Below are 14,092 nucleotides of genomic sequence, written 5' to 3' on the forward strand. Positions count from 1 at the left end.
GGTGCCAAGGGGACTAAAGAAATGCAAATGTTATTCCCTTGTTTGAAAAATGGTGTAAGGATAAGCCCACCAACTACAGGGCAATCAGCATCTATTTGTTTTTCAGATTTAATGAAATGGATTGAATTTCTTGATAAATTGACAGGTAAGGTAGATTAGAGTTATGTGATTATGTGGTGTATAAGGATCCCGAGAGATAAAATGTCATTTGATAGGCTTATCAAGAAAACTGAAGCACATGTAATAAAAAGGATTGTAATAACATAGGTATGAAATTGGCTGAGCAACAGGAAACATTAGTTGGAAACAATTGTTTTTTAGACTGGAGGAAGGTATACAGAATTTCCTATGGTCACTATAATGATCTCTGCTTTTCTTAATGTGAACTAATGGCCTAGACTTGGGTCTACAGGGCACAATAGTAAAATTTGCAAATGACACACAACTTGAAAGTATGTTGAGGAGGATGGTAATCAACTTCAAGAGGACATAGACAGACTGGTGGAATGGAAAAGTATGTAGCTGATTAAATTTAATGCTGAGAATTGTGAAGTGATACATTCTGATTGGAGAAAATGGTGAGACAAACTGGGGCAAAAACATTAAAGGAGGTACAGCAGCAGGTGAACCTGGGGGTATCTGTGCACAAATTGTTGAGGGTGATAAGGCAGGTTAAGAATAGTTTAAAATGTTTGTCCTTATAAACATAAGCATAGAGTGGAAAAGCAAATTATGAGAAACTTTTATAAAGCCCCGATTCTGCCTCAACAGGAGTACATGTCCACACTATGGGAAGGCAGAGAAGGCATAAGAAAGAGTGCAGGAAAGACTGATAGGAACGTTCCCAGGAATCAGGGACTTCAGTTATAAATGGGAAAGCTAGTGGGAGAGCCTTTAGCTTCCTGGATTCTACTTTTTAGAATTCCCTTCCTAAATCTTTCTCGTTCGGTCATAGAGTCATACAGCATGGAAACAGATCTTATAGGAATAAAAGAATGACTAGGGTAGGAATAGGTCCAGTCTTTAGCTTCCTGGATTCTACTTTTTAGAATTCCCTTCCTAAATCTTTCTCGTTCGGTCATAGAGTCATACAGCATGGAAACAGATCTTTTGGTCTAACTAGTCCACACCAACTCAAACTAAACTAGTCCCACTTACCTGCTCTTGGTCCATATCCCTCCAAACCTTTCCTATTCATGAACTTATCAAATTGTTTTTTAAATGTTGAAACTGTACCTGTATGCACCATTTTCTCTGGCAGTTCATTCCACACACTAACTACTTGCTATGTACAAAAAAGTGAACCCTCATGTCCTCTTTAAATCTTCCTACTCTCAATTAGACAAATGCCCCCTAGATTTGAACTCCTCCACCCTAGGGAAAAGACCCTTCTCGTTCACCTTATCTATGCCCCTCATGATTTCAAAAACCTCAAAAAGGTAATTTCTTAATCTCCCATACCCCGGTGCAAAAAGTCCCAGCCTATCCAATCTATTTTTATATCTCAAAACCTCGATTCCTGACAATGTCCTGGTAAATCTTTTCTGAGCACTCTCCAGATTAATGATATCCTTTCTGTAGCAGGACGTCCAGAACCACACACAGTACTCCAGAAGAGGCCTCATCAACTTCCTGTACAACCTCAGCATGACGTCCCAACTCCTATACTCTCCTTTTCTGTTTCTTCCTTCAAGTTGCTCCTTAAAAACCATCCCTTTGATTAAGCTCTGGTCATCTGCTCTAATAGACTTGGCATCGAGTTTTGCTTGAGAAGCATTCTGCTAAGCATCTTATGAAGTTTTGTTACATTAAAAGTGCTATGTTAGCACAAACTGTTGTTCTGAACATGGAATATATCCAAACAATATTCTAAAACATCAAGGCAACAACTGCCTTGCGAGACAGTAACTCTTCAAGAATTTCAGGTCCTTAAATTTTTTTGTTTTGTCATCAGATTATTGTACAATCATATTACCATGTTGGATTTCATCAGAAATCACTCCTAAACAAAACTAAAATTAATTGTTCGATGTGTTTTGAATCCTACTTTAAAAACATTCACTGGAATGCATTTCTTTATAAAACAGTTGCTGTGGATTATTAAACATTATCTGGTTGGACTCACCTGTAGCAATGTATAACACAAGCTCCCATTGACAGCAGACAGATTAACACAACTGTGCATACAGCTATAAGCACATTACGTCTCTTCTCTTCCTCAACACGATGCAGTTCCCACCATTGTAAGTCGCTGTACTCACATCGCTCCCCGACGTAGCCTTTGAGACAGCTATTAAAATGGCCAAACATTTTAGGATAGGGCAACACTATAATTAGAGTCATAGAGATGTACAGCACAGAAACTGACCCTTTGGTTGTGCAGAAAGATAAACGCATTCTGAAGAAGGGCCACAGGCCATAGAATTATCGAGCCATATAGCATGAAGCAGACCCTTTATTCCAACCTGACCATGCTGACCTAGTTCCATTTGCCAGCAAAATGTTGTAATTGTTCCAGCCTTCACCACTTCCACTAACAGCTCATTCCACACACGCACCACCCTCTTCATGAAAAAGTTACCCCTTAGGTCCTTTTTAAATCTTTCTCCTCTCACCTTAAACCTATGCCCTCTAGTTTTGGACTAGAGGAAAAAACCTTGATTATTCACCCTATCCATGCCACCTCATAATTTTATAAACCTCTGTAAGGTCTTCCTAGATTTCCTATGCTCCAGGAAAAAGGGTCCCAGCTACTCCAGCCTCTCCCTTTAGCACTATAACCCTCCAGTCCCAAACTCTTCACAGATTCTGCTAGACCTGCTGTTTCTCCAGCTTTTTCTGTTTTTATGTAAGATCTTCGGCGTCTGCAGTTCTTCATTTTAACACTATAATAGTATTCCCAATAAAGGACATAGTACATGCAACGTCAATGTGATGCGAATTGCTGGACCTCACACTTCTGCCAAAGAAATCAGGGTTAGAAAAACCAATTCAGAAAAGTTAGATCATCTTCCTGATCTTCCTGGAAGTCTGCAGAATGGCTAGTGTGGCTGACTGAAACAAAATTAGGCCTCTTGATTGTGCTACAAAATGTCCTGGTGTCTGTTTAAAGTTCCCAATCCCCAAATTGAACAAAACCTGAACTGTTAAGCTTTTCCAGGTCCACAGCAGTCTTAACCAGCTGTCTCTAAAAGGATTCCAACAGAAAGGGTTATTTTTATTTTATAGCCTGAATATGCAGCCTGGAGAATCAGACATGACATTCTCCATGCCACAATCCTACTGTAGGCACTTCCAGCCCATGCTTGCATTCTTCCCTTTGACCTAAGCCCTCCCTAGCAGGTGAACAGAGTGATGGGCAGTACAGTGGCTCAGTGGATAGCACTGCTGCCTCACAGTGCCAGGGACCCAGGTTTCATTCCACCCTTGGGGGATTGTCTATGTGGAGTTTGCACATTCTCCCCATGTTTGCATGGGTTTCCTCTGGGTGCCATAGTTTCCTCCAACAGTCTAAAGATGTGTAGGTTAGGTGGATTGACCATGCTAAATTGTCCCATAGTGTCCAGAGATGTGTAGGTAAGATTTGGCATAGGAAATGTAGGGTTATAGGGATATGGGAGGGGGATGGATCTGGGTGGGATGCTCTTTGGAGGGCTGGCATGGACTCAATGGGTTGAATGGATTGATTAGATTAGATTACTTTACAGTGTGGAAACAGGCCTTTCGGCCCAAGTCCACACTGACCCGCCGAAGTGCAACCCACCCATACCCTGCACTTACGCCTTACCTAACACTACGGACAATTTAGCATGACTTTGGAGGGCTGGTATGGACTCAATGGGTTGAATGGATTGATTAGATTAGATTACTTTACAGTGTGGAAACAGGCCTTTCGGCCCAACAAGTCCACACTGACCCGCAGAAGTGCAACCCACCCATACCCTGTATTTACGCCTTACCTAACACTACGGACAATTTAGCATGACCAATTCACCTTACCTGCTCATCTTTGGACTGTGGGAGGAAACCGGAGCACCCGGAGGAAACCCACGCAGAAACGGGGAGAATGTGCAAACTCCACACAATCAGTCGCCTGAGGCGGGAATTGAACCCGGGTCTCTGGTGCTGTGAGGCAGCAGTGCTAGTCACCGTGCTGCCCACATTGCTTCCACACTGTAGGGATTCTATGATATTGGCAGGGAGATTCACAGAACAATGCCCTGCACCCTTTGTTTCACATCCCTATCCCTCCCTATACCCACTCAACCCCCTTGGAAGAATAGTGTAAATGACCAGAATAAAAAAAAATGTTCTATTTACCCTCTTTTTTTTTGGAGAGTTCAGGACTTCACTTTAGACAAATCCTACATACTACAGGATGTCAGGCTGCCTGACATACTGAGTATCTCCAGCATTCCCTTTTCCTGTATTTAATCATTTCAGTTTGAGACTTTGTGCTATTATCCTGTACCAACTGCAAAAATACATTTCATGTGACAACACTGCCCTCTGGTGCATTTGAATTTTTAAGAAAATAAGCTTTCACCAATTTCACTGAAAGAAGGGGCTGAGTCTTGAATCTATGGTCTAGCTCACTGCTTTTCACTGGGTTCCTCTGCTTTTCCTGCAATTGTGCATGTGAACTACCAAGAAAATATGGAATCAGTAGGGTAATTTTGAACTTTTGAAATTTTGGGCAGCACGGTGGCACAGTGGTTAGCACTGTTGCCTCACAGCGACAGAGAGGGAGCCATGCAGTTAGAATGTCTGAACCACAATGAGACCATACCATCTGAATGACTAGAGAGGGCATTAAACAAAATAGTGTTGATATGGTTACCTGAGAAGAGATTAAGAAAGTTAGTGATAAAGGAAAAGTCAATAATGCAGGTTAGTGATCTGGTGAATGGTAACTAGGCATAGAATTTACAAATACACCAACAAATTGATGTCATGTGAACATTGTTGGATAGGCTAATATTTATTGCCTATCTCTAATTGTCCTGGAGAATTTGTTGGTGAGCTGTCTTCTGCTATAGTTCTTGGATTATAGGCGCATTCACAGTGCTGTAAGAAAGGACTTTGAGCTAGTGACTATGAAGGCAGTGTGATATCACGCAGTCAGAACGGTGAGTAGCTTGGAGGGGAACTTGCACGTAGTATTGTTCGCATGTATCTATTGACCCTGTCCTTCTAGATTGGGTTTGGGAGGTGTTGAAGGACTCTTGTTGAGCAACTGCAGTGAACCTTGTAGATGGTGCACACTGCTACTAAGTGAGCATTAATGCTGGAAAGAGTTAATGCTGAAAGTAGTGGATGCACTGTCCATTAAGTTGTCTGTTTCATCTTGGATGGTCTCAAGTTTCTTGAATGTTGTACTCATCCAGGAAACTGGGGAGCATTCTTTTGCATTTCTATTTTGTTCCTTGTAAGTGATAAGATAGATGCTGGGGAGTCAGCAGGTGAGTTACTCTTCTCAGAGTTCCCAGCCTTGAATTGCTTTGCTAGCAACAGTATGGGTAGTCCAATTTAGTTTCTGGTCAATGGTAACCCCCAGGATGTTGATAGTGGTTGTTTCACTGTTGGTAATGCCATTGAATGCCTCCAATAATCTCATTATGAAAGTAACTTTGATGGGCGGCACGGTGGCACAGTGGTTAGCACTGCTGCCTCACAGCGCCAGAGACCCGGGTTCAATTCCCGCCTCAGGCGACTGACTGTGTGGAGTTTGCACGTTCTCCCCGTGTCTGCGTGGGTTTCCTCCGGGTGCTCCGGTTTCCTCCCACAGTCCAAAGATGTGCAGGTCAGGTAAATTGGCCATGCTAAATTGCCCGTAGTGTTAGGTATGGGTGGGTTGCGCTTCAGCGGGGCGGTGTGGACTTGTTGGGCCGAAGGGCCTGTTTCCGCACTGTAAGTAATCTAATCTAATCTAATCTAACTGCACTTCAAAAGTTGTGAGGCACTTCAGGACAGCCTAAAATTGTAAAAGCTGTTAATGTTTCTTTACCATTAACATTAAGTCCAGTTGTAGCAGCTGACTGTTGCCTGATGGTGCAAATTATATTTCTAGTGGTTTCTTCAGTTTTTGACTACTTAGAAGACAATTTTGTAATCAATGCTTGAATGTGAAACACAAGTCGTTGACTTCACTTACTTGCATGCAAACACTGTTATCTCAGGGATGTGGAAACAAACTCCTCCATTCAGACAGAAATCCTCATGCGAAAGTGGACAAGTCACAACATTATTATTTTGCTTGTGTGTGGTTGTTTCAAAAATGGTGCTCCTGACAGTTTCCTCCAACAAGCCATCAGTAGGGAAGGCTGAGCCAATCACACCTGAAAGAATTGTAGACATTTTATACTTTGCTTAGTTCATGCTGCAGAGCTTACGATTGCAGGAGGGAAGGAATGAGGTACTCTGATCTTTTAACATTGTGTCTGGGAATAGGGACATATATTGCCCATCCCTAGCTATCGTTATGAAGTTGTAGGTGCCATTTTATTCATCTGCTAAATTTGCTGAAGATGCTTCCACAGTTCTGTTAGAAAGTTCAATTTTTTTCAATCCAGAGACCATGATGTAAATACATGTCTAAATAGAGTTGATATGTGACTTGGTGAGATGGAGTTGCCATGTATCTACTAACCCACCAACTAGTTGACGCGGTGGGCTTTGTCCATGCAACTTAATCAGCAATAAAAATACTTCACGTCAATAAACTTATCCATACGGTTACATTTGAACAGTTGAAGAATTTGATGAAGCATAAAATGTCATTTCAATCATTCCTCTCCAGTAGCAAGGAAATGTTCAGAAGTTAGAATTACTAGGAATTTCATGGAATAACTTAGTTGCTGAGATTGATTCTTCCATGTGGTATGGTAGAAGTCTTAATTATGTACATACAGGAATTTCTGCTGAACTGCCAGCAAAGTGGCAGGAGTCCAGCAGGAGCAGCTGCAATGAAATTCCAGACCCATACAATTTCACACAAGCAAACACCTAGCTAGTACCAATATCAAGAGTAGAATTCAACTAGGAGAAAGTGAGGACTGCAGGTGCTGGAGATCAGAGCTGAAAAATGTGTTGCTGGAAAAGCGCTTAAGAAGGCTTATGCCCGAAACATCGATTCTCCTGCTTCTTGGATGCTGCCTGACCTGCTGAGCTTTTCCAGCAACATATTTTTCAGCTCAAGAGTAGAATTGTCACTTTATGCTGTTAGGTTTATACAGAGGTCAGAGGGAGAGAAGTCTCCTTGCCACACCTTACCCCCTGCAAAGAATAAGGATTTGGAATTGATTCGTCCTCCACTTAGCTAGCAATGTGAGCAATGTTTTCATTTTTTTGGGCAATGGCTCTTTAATCAGCATGAGGTGCAATCTCTGTTCTCCGCCAGGAGGCCATCCTACCTACTGAACTGCTAGTGAATCAATGGTTGAAAGCCTTGCATGCCAACAGCGCCAGCAATGTGATGTGTCCATTGGCAATACTGCCAGTAGGACAGAGCATTTGTCAATGATCGCAGACATTCAGGTAAGTGTGAGATCTCACCTGTACCAGGGTAACAAGCACTAGTAGAGCGTGTGGGAAATGTTGGAAAAGGGCTGGGTGGGGGACCAAGTATGAAAGTGGAGATGCAAAACTGTGGGAGGGGATTGTCTGATTGGCATAGAAGGAATGTAAAAGAGACACCTGCCTCCTTTTTTAGTGAACAGCAACCTGCAGGATTAAACCACCTGAGTGACAGATGTAGGCCTCTCCTGCCAGTCATATTATTGTAGGGACAGCAGCACGCGACCCTTCGTTGGTTCTTACTTGCCTATTCAAGTGCCATGTGTGGATAATTCATCTGATACCTCCCCAGCCATCTTTAAAATCATGGAGGTGGCAGGGGTAGATAGATGGCTAGTAGGTACACAGCTGAGGGACATGGCAACTAAACTATTGGTCCTGGTACCAACCCCCACCATTGACGCCATTGCTGCCATTGTTCACACAGTCAGCCAATGAAGTTTGTACACTTCTACAGCTAAAACCTGTCCCCAAAAGGCCTTTGTTACATGTACAGATGTAGTTGCCATCTGTGCTAGTGCGCACAGCATTTTCATCACAATTATGCATCCCAGTTTTGCATTCATCAATATCTGCAAATGTAATAACAGATATCACATGCTGAATTCACCAGAAACCTGGAGAATAATTATATCTTTCTATTTCAAATGAGGCATACATTGAAGAAGTCACATTATGGGTATGGGGCAAATTTCTTTTGAGAAGGTTGAGTAGGTTGGGTATGTACTCATTGGAATTCAGACAAATGAAAGGAAAACTTACTGAAAAATGTACGATTACTAGAGAATTTGATAGGATCAGTGCAGAAAGATTGGTTCCTCTTGTGGAAGAGTGACATAATCTCAGCATAGGGGGACACTTAGTTAAGGCAGCGATAAGGAGCCATTTCTTCTCTCAGAGGGTAGGGGATCTGTGGAATTCTTTATCAAAAAGGTGGTTGAGGCTGTGTCATTAAGTATATTCAGGACTGAAATGGACAGATTTTGAATAAGTAACGGAATTAAGGGTAATGGGGGAAAAGGCAAAGTGGAATTGAGGATTCTGAGATCAATCAGGATCACATTGAATGGTGGAGCAAAGTCAATGGTCTTACATCTTACATCTTAGAGACCAGAAAAGAATTCTAAAATGCAAGCAATAAAGTTGAAGATAAACATTAAGTCAACAATGTCAAGAGGTTGGCGTCATGTATCACAATGGTACCACTGGTCATCAGACCACAAGGAGCAGAATTAAGTCACTCAGCACATTGATTCTACTCTGCCATTCAATCATGACCGATATGTTTATCAGCCCCATTCTTCTGTCTTCTACCCAAAACACGTGATCCCCTTACTAATCAAGAACCTATCATTCCTTCCCCCCTCTGTCTTAAATACACTCAGTGACTTGGCCACCACAGCTCTCTGTGATGATGCATTCCAAAGATTTGCTACCCTCTGGCTGAAGAAATTCCTCCTCATCTCAGTTTTAAAGTTTCATTTCTTCACTGAGGCTGTGCCCTCAGGTCTGAGTCTCTCCTACTAATGGGAACATCTTCTCCACATCCACCCTTTGCAGGCCTTTCAGCATTCTGTAAGTTTCAATGAGATCCCTCTCATCCTTCTAAACTCCACCAAGTACAGGCCCAGAGTCCTCAACCGGTCCTCAGACAACAAGCCCATCATCCCTGTGATCATTCTTGTAAACCTCTTCTGAAGCCCCCTCCAATGCCAGCACCTCCTCCTTTGGATATAAGGCCCAAAACTGCTCATGATATTCCAAATGCTGTCTGACCAGAACCTTATACTGCCTCAGCAGTACATCTCTACTTTTGTTTCGTAGCCATCTGGAAATGAATGTAACATTGCAGTTGCCTTCCCAACTGCCAACTGAACCTGAAGGTTAATTTTAAGAGAATCCTGAACTCTTAATTCAGTTCAGGATTAACTGAATTGAATTAGTTCAGTTCAATTCAATTCTCTTTAGAAAATAGTCTTTGCCTCAATTCTTCCGACCAAAATACATAACTCACACTTTCCCATATTGTATTCCAACTGCCACATCTTTGCCCACGCTCCTTGCCTGTCCAAATCCTACTGCAGCCTCCCCACTTCATCAACACTACCTGTCTTTCCAACTATCTACCAATCTTTGTGTCTTCTACAAACTTAACACTCAATGTCCTCAGATCTTTCGTCCAGATGATTGAGGGAAATTAGCATAACAAAAAATGCAAACAGGACTTCTCACCATGACAGAGCAGTCCATCACCACTATAACCAGGATGGCATTTACAGACGTAGCTGCCCTCTATGTTAATGCAATCTGCAAGGTGTCTGCTGCAAAGGGAAGCACCAATGGCACATTCATCAATATCTGCAAGAAAATAGCATGTATTAGAGACATGGACTGGAGTCACTATTACAAACAAATTGTTGAAACATAAAAAAGTCTTGAACATTTAAGACTGGGGATCAGCTTAGTTGCCTTCTGTAATACTAGTCATTGCATTACAATAATAATGAAGTTATTGTTTATTCTCGATAAACCATCTTTATCAAATACTCTTCAATAGTCCAAAATCAAAGTCCAAAGTCCTACCTTCTGTACTTTATGTATGTATTGTATGTATGTATGTATTTTTTAAACTCTTTCATGGGATAGGGGCATCACTAAATAGGCCAACATTCATTGTCTTTCCCTAATTACCCTGGAGAAGGTGATGGTAAGCTACCTTCTTAAAAGCTTTCATTCCTTGGGATGTAGAGATACCATGGTGCTGGGAGCAGTGGTGAAGGAATGTGATATAGTTCCAAGTGAAGATGATGTGTTGCTTGGAGGGTAATTAGCAGATCATGGTGCTTCTATGTATCTCATACTCTTGTCCTTCTAGATGTTAGAAGTTGAGAGTTTGGAAGGTGCTATCAAAAGAGCCTTGGTGAATTTCTGCAGTGCATCTTGTAGATGCTGCTACTGTACATCAGTCGTGGAGGGAGCGAGCAATAATAAGGATGTGATGCCAACTGTTGGCTGCTCTGACCTGCATGGTGTTCAGTCTCATGAATGGTCTTGGAGCTACATGCATCCAGGTAAGTGAAGAACATTCCATTTAACTTTTGACATGGGCCTGATAGATGGTAGTCAGGCTCTGAGGAGTCAGGAGCTCACTGCAGAATTCCTAGCCTCTGACCTGCTTTTCCAGCAATAGTATGTGAAAGGTTAGTCCAGTTCAGTTTCTGATCAACCCCCAAGATGTAGGGGATTCTGCAATTGTCATTGAATGTCAACGGCCATGCATACAAAGTAAGAAGAGAATGGATGAAATTGTTGACCGGTAGACTGCCAAGGAACTTATTAAATAATTTGAAGCTGGCTTTTGACATTGGCAAATATCTGATTGTGCCATCTGTCCTAATCATACATTAAAGATATAATTAATCTTGAGTGCCAGCAAGCTGATTACCAGGCAAAATTGACCAAAGAATGATACTAAGTTGGCAAAATAAATTGAATGCACACGTTTTACCTAGTTACATAACTGGGACATTGCTGTTTGGAAATCATTTAAAAATTCACTCTTTGATTGATGAACTAGTTTTATTCCATGTATTTCAGGGAAAGCAAAATCTATGTGCCCAGAAGAAATCTGCTTTATTCAGAATTAAAACACACAAACAAGGAGATTTTAAATTAACTTCTCACCACTGCAGACTGTGCCATTGCCAGTAAATCCTTCCAAACACTGGCATCTACTAATTCCTCCTGGGGCAATGCATTGAGCATTGAGATCACATTCCAGTGAACCACAGTCATCTTGATCTTGAACAAGAAAATCAAACAGAATTAACAGAAATAATAAACAAATAACAGGAGTTATTAACAGGAGTCCCTATTGGCTTTACCCCTGCATGTGTCACTGAATTATGTGGAAATTTTAGAAAAGTTCAGCATCAAAAGGAAAAAAAAAAATCAGAAGGGACGTCAAAACAGAATCTAAAATGTCACTTGTAAGAGACATGGTTGATCTACAGGACTGTTTCAAGTTAGATCATGGCTATAAGACAAAGACAAGTGGTATAAGGGAAGGTCTTCATGTAAGGCCTGAAAGATTTTCTGCATATGCTTATGGGAAAATGGGACTTAACTTTTATAGCCCATTATTGTATCTTTAGAGTGTCTCAAAATTCTTTGTAGCCAATTGATTTATTTTGAAATGAATTGAATGTTGGTATGTGGGCATGTGCTTCAACCAACTGCATATCACAAGACCCCAGAAACAGTAACAAATGAAGCTCAGAAGCTTTGATGTTAATTAAAGGAAGACTGCTGTTTGAATTGTGCTCTGGATCATTTATGTTAACTTGACTGGGCAGAGAGAGCATTGATTAATTGCTTCATCTGAAGGATGTCACCTCTGACAATGAGCATTCTGTGAGAACTGTACTGTGTGTCAGTATAGATTATGTAACTCAAGTCACGGAGCTTTAACCCACAATTTTGAACGCAGTTGCAGAATGGCACTACGTAGGCAAACATTCTGGACTTTTTTGAAAGCAAACTAAATGCTGTGGTTGTGGAGTGGGGCAGAGTGAACTTAAACTTTCACTCTGTGAAAGGATGCCCCCCTCACCTATTCTTATCTTTGTGGTCTCCATACTCCATTTGTAACAATATGTAATTATCAGAGTTTATAATACATTTCTGATGCACAAATAGAATTTTGAGTGTTTAAATTTTAAGTGTTCATTTTCATATTAACTACAATTTTAAATACATTTCTTTATAGTTCATGTAACAACATAACCAACATCCCTGGTAAAACAGATAACCACTTTCCAGGCTATAAAATAATTGCAATATGTCTTTAACCCATTACATTCACGTGAATAGTTTAGAAAATGAGTAATATTTCTATATTGTTTCAATAGCTGTAAATAACAATTAGTGTGGAAGCTGAAATGTTTGCTTTTGGCACTGCTGCCTCAAAACTACCTAAGTATCAGTAAGTTTGGTCTGCATTATGTATTGGTTGAACTCCAACTGCAGTTCCAAAAGCAGCAGTTACCTGATACCATTATCTCTGCCACAAGAGTGGATCTTGGTTGGAGTTCAGCAGTAATCTCATCCTCATTGACATTGGTGACAGAGGAACTCGGTTCAGTGGGTGAGATATTCTTCTTTTGTAATGTTGTGGCTAGTAACAAATTTATCTTGTGGGATGACATTTTTCTGGACCCTGTTAACAAAATAGAAGTCCGATTATTGATTTGCTTAACATGTTTATTCAATCTGCATTCATGAACCTGATCTTGACTTCACTTGAATATTGGCATAAGTACTGAAGCTGGCAGGATATGTTGAGAGAACAATCAATATGAGTTTAGGGTGCAAGAGCAAGGAGGTTATCATGAACTTGTATAGGACAACACTTCAGCCTCAATTCAAGTATGATCTAGAGTTTTGCGCATCACATCCTTTACAAAGGTATGAGAAAAGTGCAGAAAAGATGTATGGAGTGATATCAGGGACAAGCAACCCCAGTTACGAAGATAGATTGATGAAGTTAGGATGTTTTCCGTGGGAGAAAGAAGGCTGAAAGGACATTTGATAGGAGCATTCAAAATCAATCACACTCTAGAGAGAGCAAATAGGGAGAAATCATTCCCGCTGGTGAAAGGATTGAGAATGAGAGATCATAGATTGAAAGTAGAATAAGCAAAAGGAGCATGAGAAAAAGAAACACCTTCACACAGAATGGCTAAGGTCTGAATGCACTGTCTGAGATTTTGGTGGAGGCTAAAAGAATTAAACTGTTAACTGAAAAGGAAGAATGTGCAGAGTTATTTGAAAAACTTGGGGAAATGGCACTAAATGTACAGTCAGTGCAGATATGATGGGCCGAATGGCCTCTTTCTGTGTTGTAGCAATTCTGGGATTCTGTGAAATCCCTGCCTTTTTATTTCAATGGAAACTTTAGCTTCTAGTGCTGATCTAACAACTACTGACCTGACTAACTGACCAAATTCTGGTCGGACTCGAACGCAGAACATTAACCTGAGATTCTGGAGTACTTGTCATGATATTACCACTTTGGCACCATCCTGTGACTTACTACAAACCAAAGCCCACTTGATTCTACAAAAAGCTCTTCAAATGATCAGTGAAGTAGAGATCTAGAAGCAAATGGATCAATCCTAAGAGGAAATTTTTTTTTAGATTAGATTCCCTACAGTGCGGAAACAGGCTCTTCAGCCCAACTAGTCCACACCAACCCTCCAAAGAGTAATCCACCCAGACCCATTTCTCTCTGACTAATGCACCTAGCACTATGGACAGTTTAGAACATAGAACATAGAAAGATACAGCGCAGTACAGGCCCTTTGGCCCTCGATGTTGCGCCGATCCAAGCCCACCTAACCTACACTAGCCCACTATCCTCCATATGCCTATCCAATGCCCGTTTAAATGCCCATAAAGAGGGAGAGACCACCACTGCTACTGGCAGGGCATTCCATGAACTCACGACTCGCTGAGT

The 14,092-nt window shown here is 41.2% G+C and overlaps 1 protein-coding gene across 2 annotated transcripts in view; it reads right to left on the minus strand.

Annotated features, from left to right (window-relative positions):
* egf (epidermal growth factor) overlaps positions 1-14,092 on the minus strand; it is a 146,228-nt gene that overhangs the window by 27,979 nt on the left and 104,157 nt on the right. For both annotated transcript variants that reach the window (XM_043697796.1, XM_043697805.1), the window contains 5 exons: positions 12,623-12,793; positions 11,260-11,376; positions 9,808-9,933; positions 6,155-6,338; positions 2,126-2,290 (listed from right to left, as the gene is read on the minus strand). In XM_043697796.1, the coding sequence (XP_043553731.1) occupies positions 2,126-2,290; positions 6,155-6,338; positions 9,808-9,933; positions 11,260-11,376; positions 12,623-12,793 (763 nt within the window). The remainder of the gene's footprint in view (positions 1-2,125; positions 2,291-6,154; positions 6,339-9,807; positions 9,934-11,259; positions 11,377-12,622; positions 12,794-14,092) is intronic.

Source organism: Chiloscyllium plagiosum, chromosome 1 (assembly GCF_004010195.1).
Source record: "Chiloscyllium plagiosum isolate BGI_BamShark_2017 chromosome 1, ASM401019v2, whole genome shotgun sequence".
In the NCBI taxonomy this organism is placed as follows: Eukaryota; Metazoa; Chordata; class Chondrichthyes; order Orectolobiformes; family Hemiscylliidae; genus Chiloscyllium; species Chiloscyllium plagiosum.